The 18,267-nt window shown below is 41.9% G+C and overlaps 2 protein-coding genes across 5 annotated transcripts in view; one reads left to right on the plus strand and one right to left on the minus strand.

Annotated features, from left to right (window-relative positions):
* The first annotated feature begins 1,061 nt into the window (after window positions 1-1,061).
* bida (BH3 interacting domain death agonist) lies at window positions 1,062-13,069 on the plus strand. Of its 2 annotated transcripts, none has more exons than XM_055934001.1 (4): window positions 1,062-1,283; window positions 1,593-1,855; window positions 4,279-4,412; window positions 12,435-13,069. In XM_055934001.1, the coding sequence occupies exons 2-4, from the start codon at window positions 1,600-1,602 to the stop codon at window positions 12,636-12,638; spliced, it is 594 nt and encodes a 197-aa protein (XP_055789976.1). In that variant the 5' UTR covers window positions 1,062-1,283; window positions 1,593-1,599; the 3' UTR covers window positions 12,639-13,069. The 2 variants fall into 2 exon arrangements, with proteins under 2 accessions (XP_055789976.1, XP_055789975.1); XM_055934000.1 differs by having other exon boundaries at window positions 1,063-1,283; window positions 1,590-1,855.
* bcl2l13 (BCL2 like 13) overlaps window positions 13,052-18,267 on the minus strand; it is a 41,349-nt gene continuing 36,133 nt past the window's right edge. For all 3 annotated transcript variants that reach the window (XM_055933995.1, XM_055933997.1, XM_055933996.1), the window contains exon 7: window positions 13,052-17,038. In XM_055933995.1, the coding sequence (XP_055789970.1) occupies window positions 16,085-17,038 (954 nt within the window). In that variant the 3' untranslated portion in view covers window positions 13,052-16,084. The remainder of the gene's footprint in view (window positions 17,039-18,267) is intronic.

Here is an 18,267-nt window from a genome sequence, read left to right on the forward strand (position 1 = left end):
TGCATGTTTATTATTCATTTGCATGTTAATTTCTCTGACCATAAATCACCATAGAGTTAACAATTTATGTTATTAGACCTAAACCAATACCCTTGTTTGGGGTCAGTATTTTACATTTTACCTAAAACGTAATTCAACATTAAATGCAAGGATAAATCAGTCACTCATCACACTATTTGCAATTGCATACATGTTTTTACATTTTTTTTTTGCGTCATTGTACAATTGAGACCAATGTTTTGCTCAGGAAAATGTTTGGTCCCGACTCTAGCAGGACTTTACTTCCTTATCTTGCAGTCACAGCACTGGGCTGAAGGGGAAACCCCACAAATATATCACGTGTGCGTATGGAAAATTCAAAACAATTTGGGTTACATCATCCTCCCATTACCATCTAGTTTTTGTTAATTGGTCAGCGCAGGTCATAATATGGGAGAAGTATTGTATGCTAATGTAAATCCTTGTTTTTGGACCAGCTATTTCGTGTGGTTAGGGCATGTCACTTATTACAGCATGCAAAACCGCGTATTTTTCTTGTTGAAAGAAGCCTGGTATTATTGATCTGAGGATAGCCTGTATGTATGCAATTTGGTTTAGGATTTAGAAAACGTTGTCAGCAGGGCTAGAATGGTTCACAATCACGTTTTGCCCATTTCAATAGAGTCTTCAAATTTCCTTCGCAATTAGTTGTAGATCTTCTGAGAAATGGTACACCAACACACTATAGTAGCTACAACGAGGGAGTTCCGTTAATCCTGCCTGGGCGCCCGTGTAGGCGTGTTTTGCATCGAAACTGGGGGTATTCGATTTGGAACCGGGTGGCCCCGTTGAATGCCCACGGTGACGTCGGCTCAAAACAAAAGTGACAACGCTTTATCTGCCTTCCCAATTAAAATAGAAAAAAAAATATTTAATTGAAAATATATGTTTCTGGATAATGCACCATGCTTTATTGACAAATGACCCAGCGGCGCAGATTAGTGTTATATTTGAGAAAGAGCGCCTCCCTCACCGCTTTTGCTCATGTCACGGGCGGTACGCCACGACTCAGCGTAATCGAATCAGCCCAATGTAGCCACATGTCGTAATACCAGTCGGTGGCGGGGGAAATGTCCCAAACCCCCAATTTGCCCAAACTGATGGGGTGCGTGCGTGTGTGTTGTCTGGAAAGCAAGGATAACAGCTCCGACTCGGCGGTGTCAATCAGCGTGTGTTGCTCGCAATTTCAAGCTGTAATAAGCAAGCTAAACTTTACCAGCCAATATATTTACTGTTTTTAGACGGTGAGTGAACAGAGAAAATATGTTACTATTGAGTGTATTGATATTTGCTAGCATCAACACGGGCAAAAGTTACGTTTAATAGCTAGCTAACGTTAGCTAGCTAGACTTGTTTTGTTCGCACACCATTGAATCGAATGTAGCGTGCAGGTTAACTACTTAGCTGCTGACTGTGCCCTCTTGGTAACGTTCAGCTAGCTAGTAAATACTTTGGGGAAAATGCATTCGTAGGAAACTCTATGAACTTTAGAGCTAGTTTATATCAGATGAAATTGCAATGGATAGATGATGTTATGCTTTTCCCTGTAGCAGAACAGCGATGGACTGTGGGGATGTTCAGTGCACTCCCCTGGTCTTTCTGACTTTCCTTCAGCAGCAGAGCTGCAGCAGTGCGGAGCTCCGGATAGAGCTGGACTCTTTGGCTCGGGAACTGAAGCTAACCCAGGACATAAACGGCAATAGTCTGGGTCTTAACAACCACGAGGAGGGCGAGCTTCAGACAGATGGACACTTCTGCAGCAGCAGTAGGATCTTACTGGAGGGGCTTGAGCCTCAGGCTGCGTTGGCATGGCCCGGTGAGTTGATTTTGTTTTCGTTTTTCTTTTATTGTATGATTGAAATTCCATCAGTCACATTCACTTAGTTTTGACAAGTCAAGACCTGCAGACCGTAAGGTTCTGACATTTCTGTAAAAAAATAGTCACATATATTTGATCTTTATATGTCTGTGAAGTAAATTTTAAAGCTGCGATATGTAACTGTCAGGCGACTAGACCAAATTCACATAGAACAGTCTGTTATAGATCTGTTATTCTCATTGAAAGCAAGTCTTAGAAGCGGTAAATCTGTTTTAGGTGTGCTATTTCTATGCTTCCCGTTCTCAAGTTTTGTTTTTGCTTCTTTTACTTTTGTTTTTGTACTTTTGTAACTTCAAACAGCTGAAAATACTATTTTTGGTTACGGAAAATATCTCACAGCAGTTTAGATGGTACAATGATTCTCTACACCAGGAAATGGCAGAGTGATTTCTGCATAGTACATCTTAAAGTGAAAGAACTGGAAAGCTCTATCTGTATAAACCAATTTGAACTTGGTGCTATAAGGTTCTATCTTTAATCACAAGCCTGAACAAATACACACGTCTTTGCCATCTCTATGTATGGTCTAGGCAGGCTAGTCAAGCCAGCAATAATGCCACTCAAGCAAAAAACAAGTCAGAAAACTTAAAGTAAATGATGTTGTCACATCATTGTTCAGTGACAGTAATTCAGCTGATGATCATAATACATTTCTTAATGTATTTGATAGTGTTCTATCTTAGTAAAATAGAATAACACTATCATTTATGTATTCAAATAGCTACAGTTTTCTTAACTCAACATGTCTAATTCATAAGTGTCAGAACCTCAAACCCAGATTGACATTTCAGAACCATAAGGTTCTATCTACAATTGCATCCCCCAAAAAAAACAGATTTACAAATGTCTCAGGATTTTGATACGCTGCACTTTAGGTACCTTTTTAAAGTAAGGTACTAATTGTTACCCATAAATGTTTTGATATGTATATAAAAACAGCTGCATTGGGCCTTTAACAGCTCCCTAATTTGTAATGCAAACAGACCCCATCGTTTAACAACACCCCCCAAACCTCCCAATTTGCCAGTTACTCACTGAATGTATAAAAGGGATTTGCCAAAAAATACGTGGTCAATAAGGGTCTGTTTAAAAACATTGTCTTAAATCGTCTGTCAGAAATTACTGTAAGGCACCCAGCTGGGGATTAATTCTGCTACCATGTTTGCAAAGCACACAGACCGACAACTCATGACCTTCCAGTTACCTATATTCTGCTTGTTTAATCTGGATTTAAGCACAAAACAATGTCGAATCAAACTTGTATTGGTCAATCAAGCCCATACTTATTCCCTGAGTCATGTTAACTAATTTACCAAGGTGCATTTGAAACCTGTCACCAGTTGTGTCATTCAGAAAGAAAGACACTTTGTGACCAAGGTTCAATCTGAACATAGCATAGTTCTGAGATATTGAGCATCAAAGATTTCACATCCCACATCTTAGAACTGTTTTGAGAATTCCTCGTTCATAACCCATTAAGGTCCTTACTATAATAGATTAGCAGAGAGCTTTGGAACTATTTTTGTTATTGGTCTATTAACCAATTTACCACATGATGATGTCACCATGGAAAGCCGGAACTTCCGCCCATGCAAACCTGCTGATTGTATTTTCAACGAGCAACTATCAGGAAACAACACTGATACATTTCTTTCACAATTTTAGAGCTTTAGTTTAATCAGCTGTTGTGCAATATGATACAAAACACAGTAAAACCTCATTTTTACTGCACTGGGTTTTTAAAAAATTGTATGTTAATGAGTTCACAAACAAAAAAAAGCAGAGAACCATTCACACAGACCCGATACCTGTGTTTTGGTTACAGGGTCTGTGAAAATGCAGGAATCATGACTAGGTCTTTATGTGGGTTTTATTTTACCATGGGGCAATTTCATGGTAAAATAATGATTCTGAGACGATGCCAAAAAAAACAATGATTACAAAGTTCAACAAACCATACAACTCTATGCACAAGGATGACTTGTATGGTTTGTTTAACTTTGCAATCATTGGTTTTTGTTAGGCATACATTTTAAAGTGAAACATCTGAGTTCCAGCATTCTGTTACTGTGGAATTGCCCCATGGTTTTTACCCCCTACCCCTTTCAGATATGTAAAAAAGCTGGCATGGTAAAATAGTGGGATTTTTGTCTGTATATGAAAAGCATATTAGAAAATGGGCAGTATATATACTGCTGGACATCTTAGCTTTATTGTACTATGTGACTGGGATCTGGCACATCTGGGTTGAACCGTTGTGTAAGTGATTGAAAATGATACTGTGTTGACATCAAAATGTGGATACTTTATAGCTATTCATATTCAATATGATTTTGACAAACATGCTCTTTGCCCTCCAGATAACCCTGCCGATGAAGAAGCCCTCAGAGGTGTTGCTGCAGGGCTGATTGAAATAGCTGATCAGTTTGAGCGTAGTGTGATGGCCCAGGCTGCTGAGAATCTGACCAAAAAACTGCAGAAGTATTCCATTGGGGTAAGTTTCTGGAATCCTTGTTACTTGGATTGCTCAGAACTATACTGAACAAAAATATAAAGGCAACATGTGAAGTCCCATGTTTCATGAGCGGAAATAAAAGATCCTCGATTTTTTTTCTCCCATACGCACAAAAGGCTTATTTCTCTCACATTTTGTGCACAATTTTAATTACATCCTTGTTAGTGAGCATTTCTCCTTTTCCAAGATAATCCATCCACCTAACAGGTGTGGCATATCAAGAAGCTGGAAAATCCCCCTGGATAGATGACAAATTGTATGGTTGAGGGATGAGGCAAATAAGTCTGACAACACAGCAGACTGGCAAACATACAGTAAATTGAGATCACTAAACAAAAAGAAGAAACTATACTATGTAACAAAGATAAATGATATAAAGAATGATAGTAAAAAGCTCAGGAGTACTTTAAATTAAATCCTAGGCAAGAAAGCAAAGTCCGGCTCCATCCTTCATTGAGGCAGATGGCTTGTTCATAACAAAGCCCTTTGACATTGCCAACTACTTTAATAACTTTTTTTGTTGACAAGATCAGCAAATTTAGTTATGACATGCAAATAACAAAGGCCGTGCCTTCATATTCATGCATAATGGACCAAATAATGAAAGACAAGCACTGTAGTTTGTGGGTGTGGAAGAAGCAAAACATTTTTATTGCCATCTATATATAAGGACAAACCACCCGGTACTGAAAACCCTGATGGTAAATTGCTGAGGTTGGTTGTGGAATACATTGTGACTCCTGTTTGCAACATCTTCAATTTTAGTCTGGAAAACAGTGTGTGCCCTCAGACATGGAGGGGGGCAAAGGTCATTCCACTACCCAAGAATAGCTGAGCACCCTTCAATGGTTCAAACAGCCGACCAATCAGCCTGTTAAGTGCTTAGCAAACCTTTGGGGAAAATTGTTTGATCAAATAGTTATTTTACAGAAAACAGTTAACAGACTTTCAGCATGCTTATAGAGAAGGGCTCAACATGTTCAGCACTGACACAAATGACTGATGATTGGCTGAAAGAAATTGATAGTAAGAAGATTGTGAAAGCTATTTTTTTATACTTCAGTGCAGCTTTTGATGTCATTGATCCTAACCTATTGCTAAAAAAAACTTAGGTGTTATGGATTTGCATCCTCTGCCTTATAATGGATTTAGTTACCTATCTAATAGAAAACAGAGGATGTTTGTAAATGGAAGCTTCTCTCATGCAAATTCAGTTGAGTGTGGTGTACCGCAGGGCAGCCGAGCCGGCTAGGGCCATTATTGTTTTCTGTTTTTACCATTGACCTTCCACCGACCTTGAATAAAGCCTGTGTGTCTATGTACGCTGATGACTCAACAGTATACATGTCAGCTGCAACAGTTAAATAAATAAACAACTGACACCCTTAACATAGAGCTCCAGTCAGTTTTAGAATGGGTAACTAGCAATAGGCTGGTGCTAAATTTCTCAAAAACTAAAAGTATCATTTTTGGGACAAATCTTTCGCTAAATGCTAAACCTTGTTTTAGCTCTATAATTGAATGTGGCTATTGAGCAAGTTGAGGAGAATAAACTGCTGGGTGTAACCCTAGATAGCAAGCTGTCATGGTCAAGACATATACACTTAATGGTTGCTAAAATGGGAAGAGGTCTGTTCGTGATAGGGCGTTCTGCCTTCTTGACATCTCAGTCGATCAAACATGTCCAACTGGGTCAAGTTCTGTTGCACCTGGACTACTGCCCAGCTGTGTGGTCACGGCAAAGAACGACATACGTAAATTGCAGTTGGTCCAGAACAAACCGCACATATCGCTCTTAGATGTACACAGAGGGAAAGTGTCAGTAACATGCATGTAAGTCTTTCCTTGCTCGGCCTCCTCAGTGGCATAGCGGTCTAAGGCACTGCATCGCAGTGACTAAAGTCACTAAAGACCACTAAAGACCCGTCACTAAAGACCCGGGTTCGATACCAGGCTGTCGCAGCCGGCCGCAACTGGGAAACCCATGAGGCGTCGCACAATTGGCCCAGCATCGTCCGGGTTAGAGGAGGGTTTGGCCGGCCGGGATGTCCTTGTCCCATCGCACTCTAGCTGACTTCGGTCGCCAGCTGTACGGTGTTTCCTCTGACATTGGTGCGGCTGGCTTCCAGGTTAAGCGAGCAGTGTGTCAAGAAGCAGCGCGGCTTGGCAGGGTCATGTTTCAGAGGACGCATGGCTCTCGACCTTCGCCTCTCCCGAGTCCGTACTGGAGTTGCAGCGATGGGACAAGACTGTAACGACCAATTAGATATCACAAAATTGTGGAGAAAAAGGGGTAAAAATGTTCAAACAAATTAAGTCTCCTGGCTCAAAGTTGAGGAGAGATTGACTGCATCACTATTGGTCTTTGTGAGGTGTTGAAGTTTTCTGTTCAAGCAGTTGGCACACAGTTCAGACACTCATTGGTACAAGACATGCAACCAGAGGTCTCTTCAGGTCCAGAACAGAGGCTGGGAACCACACAGTATTAAATAGAGCCATGACTACTATGAACGCTCTGCCACCCCAGGTAACTCAAGCTAGCAACAAAACATTTTAAAAGAACACCCTGTGGCGCAATCCTGCACGGAGCCTTCACCGTGCGCTGCCACTTTAAGAGCGCATCTGCAGTAAGGAAGGAGAATATAAAGACGGCTCTTTCAGCTCTCTGGGAAGGCGCTCTTGGTTGGCGCGACAGTTTGATTGTGTGTGCTATGCTGCAGAAGTCTTTGTTTATTTTTAGCGTGTTTGAGTTAAACACTTTATAAACTAATCATCGGTGTGACTGCACTAGGTCGTGGTTGTTATCGTTTGGGACCTCACCGGTTATGGATCGCATGGATCAGTAGCAACATTGTTGCGAAGCTTTGACATACAAACCATCAGACAGTACCACTGCAAGCCTGAAGTCAACAGCTAAGATCTCTCTTGCTCTCTTTCTTTATCTTCCCTCTATCGTTCCAGTGCTTTACACTGCAGAAGACTTTCTATTTTTCAAATGCACTTCCCGTTGATGTTCATTAGCGCTGGACTATTATTGCCCTGCCAGAAGTACTTGGGTTGATATTTTAGTTAAAAGGGAGGTTGCTTGCAAGTTGTGTATTGTTAGTTGAACTGTATTGAGGTGGTGTGTACTAATGACATGTGGCCGAGAAGATTGTGGACATTTTAAGGCCTTGTTTTGTCTTTGAACAGCCTCCACACTCCTGCACTGGAAGGTAATACAGATTATTGCAAATCCTCTGTTAATGACTGGGTTCTTTCTTGTAAATTGTTTTTATGAAGTTGCCATTCAATTGCTCTGCCATTATTATATGAGGTATTATTGGTGGGGTTACCCGTGCTGTGACGTGGGTGTTATATGGTGCATCTTCTCTTTTCTCTCCTCTGGAAAACAGGCTACACTCTAGGCAGTCTCTTCTGCTGATGTGTGTGGGTCTGGTAGTGATACTCTCTCTATTCTACTCTTTTCCTTTCGGCAGGGTTAATACCTGCCTGCTGCCCGAACAAAATCTTTATCTTTACCCCTCTAATAAATACCGCTACAACCTTACCCCACAAAGGGGCTGTGAAGAGACACAGCCATTTTATACATAATGTATTGTAATTTGCACTCTATGTATTAGACCTAGATATTGTGTGTATGTACTAGAGGTCGACCGATTATGATTTTTTTAACACCGATACCGATTATTGGAGGACCAAAAGAAGCTGATACCGAATAATCGGCTGATTTTTTTATTAATTTATATTTATTTGTAATAATGACAATTACAACAATACTGAATGAACACTTATTTTAACTTAATATAATACATCAAAATCAATTTAGCCTCAAATAAATGAAACATGTTCAATTTGGTTTAAATAATGCAAAAAACAAAGTGTTAGAGAAGAAAGTAAAAGTGCAATATGTGCTATGTAAGAAAGATAAAGTTTAAGTTCCTTGCTCAGAACATGAGAACATATGAAAGCTGGTGGTTCCTTTTAACATGAGTCTTCAATATTCCCAGGTAAGAAGTTTTAGGTTGCAGTTATTATAGGACTATTTCTCTCTATACCATTTGTATTTCATTAACCTTTGACTATTGGATGTTCTTATAGGCACTTTAGTATTGCCAGTGTAACAGTATAGCTTCCGTCCCTGTCCTCGCTCCTACCTGGGCTCGAACCAGGAACACATCAACAACAGCCACCCTCGAAGCAGCGTTACCCATGCAGAGCAAGGGGAACAACCACTCCAAGACTCAGAGCAAGTGACGTTTGAAACGCTATTAGCGTGCACCCCGCTAACTAGCTAACCATTTCACATCGGTTACACCAGCCTAATCTCGGGAGTTGATAGGCTTGAAGTCATAAACAGCTCAATGCTTGAAGCACAACGACGAGCTGCTGGCAAAACGCACGAAAGTGCTGTTTGAAGGAATGCTTACGAGCCTGCTGCTGCCTACCACCGCGCAGACTGCTCTATCAAATCATAGACTGAGTTATAACATAATAACACACAGAAATACGAGCCATAGGTCATTCATATCGAATCCGGAAACTATCATCTCGAAAACAAGACGTTTATTCTTTCAGTGAAATACGGAACCGTTCCGTATTTTATCTAACGGGTGGCATCCATAAGTCTAAATATTCCTGTTACATTGCACAACCTTCAATGTTATGTCATAATTACGTAAAATTCTGGCAAATTAGTTTGCAATGAGCCAGGCGGCCCAAACTGTTGCATATACCCTGACTCTGCGTGCAATGAACGCAAGAGAAGTGACACAATTTCACCTGGTTAATATTGCCTGCTAACCTGGATTTATTTTAGCTAAATATGCAGGTTTAAAACTATATACTTCTGTGTATTGATTTTAAGAAAGGCATTGATGTTTATGGTTAGGTACACGTTGGAGCACCGATACGCACCGCATCGATTATATGCAATGCAGGACACGCTAAATAAACTAGTAATATCATCAACAATGTGTAGTTAACTAGTGATTATGATTGATTGATTTTTGTTTTTTATAAGATAAGTTTAATGCTAGCTAGCAACTTACCTTGGCTTACTGCATTCGCGTAACAGGCAGGCTCCTCGTGGAGTGCAATGTAATCAGGTGGTTAGAGCGTTGGACTAGTTAACTGTAAGGTTGCAAGATTGAATGCCCCGAACTGACAAGGTAAAAATCCGTCGTTCTGCCCCTGAATGAGGCAGTTAACCCACCCTTCCTAGGCTGTCATTGAAAATAAGAATGTGTTTTTAACTGACTTGCCTAGTTATATAAAGGTGGGGGAAAATAAAAAAAATCGGCCAAATCGGTGTCCGAAAATACAGATTTCCAATTGTTATGAAAACTTCGGCCCTAATTAATCGGCCATTCCGCTTAATCGGTCGACGTCTAGTATGTACTGATGTGCAGGCTTTGTGACATTTTAAATGTATGTGTTTCAGTCCTTGGCTAATAATGTTCTGTATGTCATGTTTCATGTGGACCCCAGGAAGAGTAGCTGATGCTTTTGCAGTGGCTAGTTGGGATCCTAATTAAATACTACAGTGCTTTGCGAAAGTATTCATCCCCCTGAGGAAAAATGCTATTTTGTTGCATTACAACCTGTAATTTAAATAGATTTTTATTTGGATTTCATGAAATGGACATACACAAAATAGTCCATATTGGTGAATTGAAAGGGAAAAGAACTTGTTTTTAAAAAAAAAATTGAAAAGTGGTGCACGCATATGTATTCAACCCTTTGCTAAGAAGCCCCTAAATAAGATCTGGTGCAACCAATTACCTTCAGAAGTCACATAATTAGTTCGATTGCACAGAGGTGGACTTTAAGTGTCTCCCGGGTGGCGCAGTGGTCTAGGGTCTCCAGAGTCTCTGGGATCGCGCCCAGGCTCTGTTGCAGCCGGCCGCAACCGGGAGGTCCGTGGGGCGACGCACAATTGGCATAGCGTCGTCCGGGTTAGGGAGGGTTTGGCCGGTAGGGATATCCTTGTCTCAGTATGTAAAATGTAATAAAAATGTATGTAATAAAATGTATGCTGCTCTGGATAAGAGCGTCTGCTAAATGACTAAAATGTAAAATGTATACATGATCTAAGTGTATATATCGTGGGCACCTGTTCTGAAAGGCCCCAGAGTCTGCAACACCACTAAGCAAGGAGCACCATTAAGACCAAGGAGCTCTCCAAACAGGTCAGGGACAAAGTTGTGGAGAAGTACAGATCAGGGTTGGGTTATAAAAAAAATATCTGAAACTTTAAACATCCCACGGAGCACCATTAAATCCATTATTAAAGAATATGGCACCTCAACAAACCTGCCAAGAGAGGGCTGCCCACCAAAACTCACAGACCAGGCAAAAAGGGCATTAATCAGAGAGGCAACAAAGAGACCAAAGATAACCCTGAAGGAGCTGCAAAGCTCCACAGCGGAGATTGGAGTATCTGTACATGGGACCACTTTAAGCCATACACTCCACAGAGCTGGGCTTTACGGCAGAGTGGCCAGAAAAGCCATTGCTTAAAGAAAAAAATAAGCAAACATGTTTGGTGTTCACCAAAAGGCATGTGGGAGACTCCCCAAACATATGGAAGAAGGTACTCTGGTTAGATGAGCATAAAATGTATATTTTTGGCCATCAAGGAAAACGCTATGCCTGGCACAAACCCAACACCTCTCATTAACCCGAGAACACCATCATGATGTGGGGATGTTTTTCATCGGCGGGGACTGGGAAACTGGTCAGAATTGAAGGAATGATGGATGGTGCTAAATACAGGGAAATTCTTGAGGTAAACCTATTTCAGTCTTCCAGAGATTTGAGACTGGGACGGAGGTTCACCTTCCAGCAGGACAATGACCTTAAGCATACTGCTATAGCAACACTCGAGTGGTTTAATGGGAAACATTTAAATGTTTTGGAATGTCCTAGTCAAAGCCCAGACCTCAATCCAATTGAGAATCTGTGGTATGACCTAAAGATTGCTGTACACCAGCGGAACCAATCCAACTTGAAGGTGCCGGAGCAGTTTCGCTTTGAAGAATGGACAAAAATCTCAGTGGCTAGATGTGCCAAGCTTCTAGAGACATACCCCAAGAGACTTGCAGCTGTAATTGCTGCAAAAGGTGGCTTTACAAAGTATTGACTTCGGGGGGGTGAATAGTTATGCCTGCTCAAGTTCTGTTTTTTTGTCTTTATTTCTTGTTTGTTTCACAAAAAAAATATTTTGCATCTTGAAAGTGGTAGGCATGTTGTGTAAATCAAATGATACAAACCCCCCACAAAAATAAATTTTAATTCCAGGTTGTAAAGCAACAAAATAGGAAAAATGCCAAGGGGGTGAATACTTTTGCAAGTCACTGTAAACAGCATCATTACACAGGTACGTACACCTTCTGCTGGGAACAATAAAAGGCCTCTAAAATGTGCAGTTTGTCACAACACAATGCCACAGATGTCTCATGTTGTAAGAAAGCGTGCAATTGGCATGCTGACTGCAGGAATGTCCACTAGAGCTGTTGCCAGAGAACTTAATGTTAATTTCTCTACAATAAGCCACCTCCAATGTCATTTTTAGAATTTGGCAGTACATCCAACCATCTCAGACCACATGTAATCATGACAGCCCAGGATCTCAACATCCGGCTTCTTCTTGGGATCGTCTGAGACCAGCCACCTGGACAGCTGATGAAACTGAGGAGTATTTCTGTCAGTAATAAAACCCTTTATTACAGGCTGGGCCTGGCTCCCTGGTGGGTGGCTGCTCCCCTGCCCAGTCATGTGAAATCTAATTGATTGATTTCCTTATGAACTGTAACTCAAACTGTTAATTTTTGCATGTTGCATTTAGATTTTTGTTCAGTGTAGATATGGAATGTATGTCCAAATCATGGTGTTGCTGCTGTGAATTGAAACCACAGGGGTTATAAAATATAATCTAGTAACGGGTATAAGATTAATCCATAAGTATGTCACGAGTCTGATGTCTGTGTGTTTCCTCAGCTGTGGAAGCACCACCTAGCCCTGGAAGTGGAATGGGTGAAGAAGCAGGGCCTGGGCCCCGTGCTGGACTATCTACCACAGGAGAAGGTGATCATGGCCCTCACTCTGACCCTGGTGAAGGGGGTGTGTGAGCACGCCCCCCTGCTGCTCCGTAATCTGTTCAGCACAGCAGTTCAGTTCATAAACCCTACCGTGGCCAGGTGACTTCAAAACAGACCCCAAACTCTACGGACTCCCCACTCAGGACGTACACTGAGCCTGATGCTTGATTACCAATCAGTAGTGAGTGGGACATTTAGTTCAGGGGCACATTCATTTTCTTATACATTTACGGAGCAGCTTGTTAACTTCCAATCATTTTTGTGAAAAGATATGAAAGTGTTTGCCGCTGGATTTGGAAACCTCAGTGCTTTATTTGACCAGTTCTGATACTGAAAGGGGTGGAGAAGTGTCATGCATCGTCTGCTGTTTTCACTTCCACATTGTGCTTAAATGATTTCTGTAACAATACATGGCTTCCTCAAAAGGGATAAATCCCCTTTTGTTTTTGTTAAATGCCTTTTGGTTTGTTTTATGCATAGAGATTCATTTAAAATAAACTTAAGAATAATAAAATGTAAGGGAGAACCATTTTATTAACTTGTTCATGTGTCCAAAACCACAACGATGCAGTTTACATGATGTATTCTGGTCTCAAACTGCACATAAAAGGGAACTTGGTAAAGTGCCAAGATGGGGATTTTACATCCATACTGTACTTTCCAAATACTTAGTTTCCAGGTACATTTCAGATAATTTGCATACCTATTATCTAACACTGACATACATTTGCATTCAATGGAACAAACCCATTTATGGTCATTTGTCTCTCCACACAACTACCCCAAACCACACATGGTTGTATTTTGTACACATTGTACACTTGGCTAAACAGAAGTGAGTTGTGTGCATCTTTAGTTTTGACATTGACCAAGTAAGCTGTGGGAATCCACTGACCAGTGAACACAACAAAGCTGGAACCACTACTACTTTTTCACTTGGATCAAGTGTTCACATTTCATGCTCCAGACTTAGAACACTTTTTTTTTTACTGGGCACCTTTTTGTACTCTTGACACGAGGCCTACAGTGTAGATTTTAGTTTTAGATTCACATTGTACCCAACTAACAGGAAGATATGTTGCCTATGTTGATTGTCTGTGGCAGGGCTGGCATGTTTCATTCCTACTCTTCAAGTTGTGGACAGACCTCCACTCTGACTTGAGAAATAGAGGGAGCTGACCCCTTCAAGAGAAGGTTAGGTAGTAGTGGGAAGAAGACGCTTACAAAGCAGATGCTTTGTAAGTCTCTGTACAAGGTAGGCACGCTATGGGGTTACAGCGGAATGGCAAGGCAGTGCTGGGTGGGAAGTTTGGGCCAGCCGAGGGGCAAAACATAGGGGTTGAGGACAGGGTAGCTGAAGAAAGGCAGTCCCTGTGAAGTTAGACTGGGGGAGTTGGGAATGAGAGCATAAATTGATTCAAGATTAAACTAATTTCTCCTTCTGATTTTATAGTCTCAACATCAGATGAAAGATGACTACTTGATTTCAAGTTTTATATTTAAATCTTAAACCTAATATCCCTCTTGAACACGATTTGTGTTGAACAAATGAATATGAAATTCAGGGTCTTGGTGCAGTCATTCCCAACCCTCCATTCCCTGTCAGAGCACATGGTACAGTACATGGAACATTATTGACCATGGTGCCATCATGGTTAAGCTGGCTTTAGTTTCACTCACACAAACACAATAGTTAACACACAAAAGGTTGATAGTGACCATTGACAGTTCTATACCAGATAATCTAAATGCCTATTTTCAAGGAGATGGTTAGTAATCAAACGCAACGGTGTATGCCACTCTGGCTGTGAGCTGCGGTAGTCTTTATCCTCTTTTTTTTTTTTTTTTTTTTTACATTCAAAATCTATTTAATTAGAGATACTACTGCAATATGATCCCAAATCGTAACTATCTAAAGTTATAAGAGACACAGGAGTCTGTTTACTAAATGACTGAAATTAGTTAGTGACAAATGAATTGAGTCATGGCATCCTATTCACATCTTAAAGTGGAATCCCTCAATTTCCCAAAACTTAACAAAATAACACTTAGGTGATGTAGTAAGTGACTGGAAAGAAGTAGATAAACATACACTATGTGGACACCCCTTCAAATTAGTGGATTCTGGCACATCCGTTGCAATGGTAAGCGTCGGCTGGAGTGGTGTAAAGCTCGCTGCCATTGGACACGAGCGATGAATCACGGTTCATCATCTGGCAGTCCCGACGGACAAATCTGGGTTTGGTTGATGGCAGGAGAACGCTACCTGCCCCAATGTATAGTGCCAACTGTAAAGTTAGGTGAAAGAGGAATAATGGTCTGGGGCTGTATTTCATGGTTCAGGCTTGGCCCCTTAGTTCCAGTGAAGGGAAATCTTAATGATAAAGCATACAATGACATTCTAGACAATTCTGTGCTTCCAACTTTGCAGCAACAGTTTGGAGAAGACCCTTCCCTGTTTCAGCATGACAATGCCCCCGTGCACAAAGCAAGGTCCAAACAGAAATGGTTTGTCGAGATCGGTGTGGAAAAACTTGACTGGCCTGCACAGAGCCCTGAACTCAATCCCATCGAACACCTTTGGGATGAATTGGAACGCTGACTACGAGCCAGACCTAATCGCCTAACAGCAGTGCCAGACCTCACTAATGCTCGTGGCTGAATGGAAGCAAGTCCCCGCAGCAATGTTCCAACATCTAGTGGAAAGCCTTCCCAGAAGAGTGGAGGCTGTTGTAGCAGCAAAGAGGGGACAAACTCCATATTAATGCCCTTGATTTTGGAATGAAATGTTGAAATTAAATGAAATGTGTCCACATACACATGACCAAAAGTATCTACTTTACATTTAAGTGTGATATTATTAATCCATATCAAGTGCTCTATGAAAAATATTGTCTCTTTATGGGGCTCAATTCTGCAGAAATATTTTATAGGCACATCAGTGTCTCCAGTACAGTGAATTCTAAAAACAAATCAAAAGTCTAATCATGATTAGTTAATTGCCATAAAAAACAAACATGCTCATCTAATCCTTGAAGACAGGTTTCCTTTTCAGAAGACATAATGTGATCAGAACTTAGATTTTTGTATATGAAAATATTGGAATAGCTTCCCTTTTCCCTGCAATAGAACAGGGAATTCTGACTCTTCTGCGCTACACCCACTAGGCTCTGAGGACAAAGAGGTACCCCAAGCTCCAGCCGAGAGAGTAACATACAAACAGGGTGTGTCTGTGACGTGCATCCGCATGGCACCGAACAGAACCAAGCACCCGGAAAACATAGAAACCGCTAGAAAATTTTACAAATGTCCTTTCCAGTTTGAGAGGTGATGGGTTGGAGGCAGCAACTGAAGAAAAACATCAAATTGCCAGATGAGCAGAGAGGAGAACGGGGGGAAACAAAAATGGAGAGAAAGAAAATAAGTAATTGTTCACATGGTGTGTCCACCTGGTAGTGGCGGGCCCAGCATCCCAGATTAGCAGCAGTGAGCCAGGCAGGGACCAGGGAGGAGGTGAGGTCTGCAACCTGGTTCAGAAGCACTGCTAGGCTACTTCTTCCGGTGGGTCATGACTCCCCAGGTCACCACAGCAACAAGGGCCACCAGAGCAGCTCCACCATACAGCAGCACTGGGATCTCCGACTTGGGCTCTGGTTCCGTCTGCACCGGGGGCTCCTCGGCTGGGGCCACAGGAGCTGGGAGTGCCTCCAGGAGGGGCGCTGCAGCCGGCTCCAGCACAGTCTCTGACTGAGGTTCAGGCTGGGGCTCCTCTGGAACTGGCTCTGGCGGTGCTGCGACTGGCTCTGGAACAGGCTCTGGTTCTGGAACTGGCTTTGCTGATGGGGGAGTAGACGGTGCCTTGGCGGGGGATGGTGGTGCTGCCTCCACAACAGGGGCAGGCTCAGGCTCAATCATAGGGTCTGGAGCAGAGGGCTCGGGCTCTGACACGGGGACAGACGATGGGGCATGCAGCTCTGACAGAACTGCTGACAGGGGAGCAGGCGTCTCTATGATGACCGGCTCCTCCAGATATACCACGACGGGCTCTGGGGCTGCTGGGACAGGAAGCGGGGTGTCATCCCTAAACTCCGCCCTCAGCTCAGCCAGCTCACTCTCCGTCCCCAGCACACTCAGCATGCTCTCCTGCAACTCGGCCCCACCCTCCTCTGCGTCCTCTCGCTCCACGTGCACAATGTCAGAGTTGGAGGAGTTGTTCTCACTGCGCTCCTCAGCCAGGGCGCCCTCGTTGCTGTCCAGACTCTTGACATCTTCGGGGTGGTCCATCATGCTCACCTGTGCCCAGGAATCGTTGCCTGCCAGAGACACGGGTAAGCTCTCTGTCTGCCAGCTGCCCGGCCCACTGCTGTCTCCAGTGCCCAGCAGCGACGCGGGGGGACTGAGCTGGCCAGGAAGCTGCTCTCCAGACAGGATGTAGATGTCGTTGCTGTCCTCGGCTATGATCACGCCCTGCTCCTCCTCTTCCTCCAGGCTAAACACTGTACCCTAAAGAGAGGAGAGAGGTCAGTGTGAAACCAAACAATTACAAGTTAGTGCTTTATTAAAAGTGAAAATGGCTAATAGGTTATAAGCATATTACATTTCAATTAGTAAAAAACTTATGCCAGTGGCACTACATAGCCCACTATTTATAAAAAAATAAAAAAAATAAAAAGTGTCAATCAAAATTCTACAACTTGTTGTAAATTTCCAAGCAACATTACAAAAATGTATGACGCAAATCTGAGAAACAGTCACCACCTGAAACCACAACATCAGCTCATCGGAGGCTACTGTACAGTTATCTTGAAACTACATTATCGTAATTACCAAAGACCTGCTGTGTTGACTTCCTGCTGCTCATTCTCAGGAAGACAGAGGATATCACAACACTTCATGTATATTTCTGTGGTTTATTGTCAACTGCTTTGTGAAGAGGCAGAGTGTTACCCTCCCCTTGATGAATACAACTCCCATAAATAAAATACACACCCGTGACAAGTTACATACATCAAATATACACCACTGACAAAGGGCCATAGCCCATGGGAGGGATCGACTAGTGTAAAACCTCAAGAACAGCTGCATCTATTATTCACTGTGGCATAAATAATTCTGACATTGGTGAAACAGACTTCTAAAAAGGTCTCAGAGAGCTGTATGTCCGTAGCTGTTCTTGGGTGACTGACTATAGGACAATGGGAACAAGCTAGAAGACAATCAAACCAAGTTCGTGACCAATGATGGATTGGTATAATATATATATATATATATATATATATATATATATATATATATATATAAAAATAAACCCTGGACCGCTGATGCTATGTATGGTCCAAGTAGTACTACCTTATAATAAAGAACCAGTCAAAAGTTAGGACACACCTACTCATTCAAGGGTTTTTCTTTATTTACCTATTTTCTACATTATAGAATAAAAGCGAAGACATCAAAACTATGAAGTAAGCAAAAGTCTTAAACAAATCAAAATATATTTTATATTTGAGATTCTTCAAAGTAGCCACCCTTTGCCTTGATGACAGCTTTGCACACACTTTGCATTCTCTCAACCAACTTCACGAGGTAGTCACCTGGAATGCATTTCAATTAACAGGTGCGCCTTGTTAAATGTTTGTTTGTGGATTTCTTTTTAGCTAAATCAGATGTGTTGTGACAAGGTAGGGGGGAGGGGTATACAGAAGATGGTATTTTATCAAATAAGGCTAAGTCCA

The sequence above is a fragment of the Salvelinus fontinalis genome, chromosome 9, assembly GCF_029448725.1.
Source record: "Salvelinus fontinalis isolate EN_2023a chromosome 9, ASM2944872v1, whole genome shotgun sequence".
Classification (NCBI taxonomy): domain Eukaryota; kingdom Metazoa; phylum Chordata; class Actinopteri; order Salmoniformes; family Salmonidae; genus Salvelinus; species Salvelinus fontinalis.

Excerpts from the sequence above, each read along its gene's own strand:
- bida (XM_055934001.1), top strand. The coding sequence starts at position 1,600 with ATGGACTGTGGGGATGTTCAGTGCACTCCCCTGGTCTTTCTGACTTTC. Across the intron at positions 1,856-4,278 it reads GGCTGCGTTGGCATGGCCCG|ATAACCCTGCCGATGAAGAA; the intron begins GTGAGTTGATTT and ends TTTGCCCTCCAG. Across the intron at positions 4,413-12,434 it reads TGCAGAAGTATTCCATTGGG|CTGTGGAAGCACCACCTAGC; the intron begins GTAAGTTTCTGG and ends GTGTTTCCTCAG.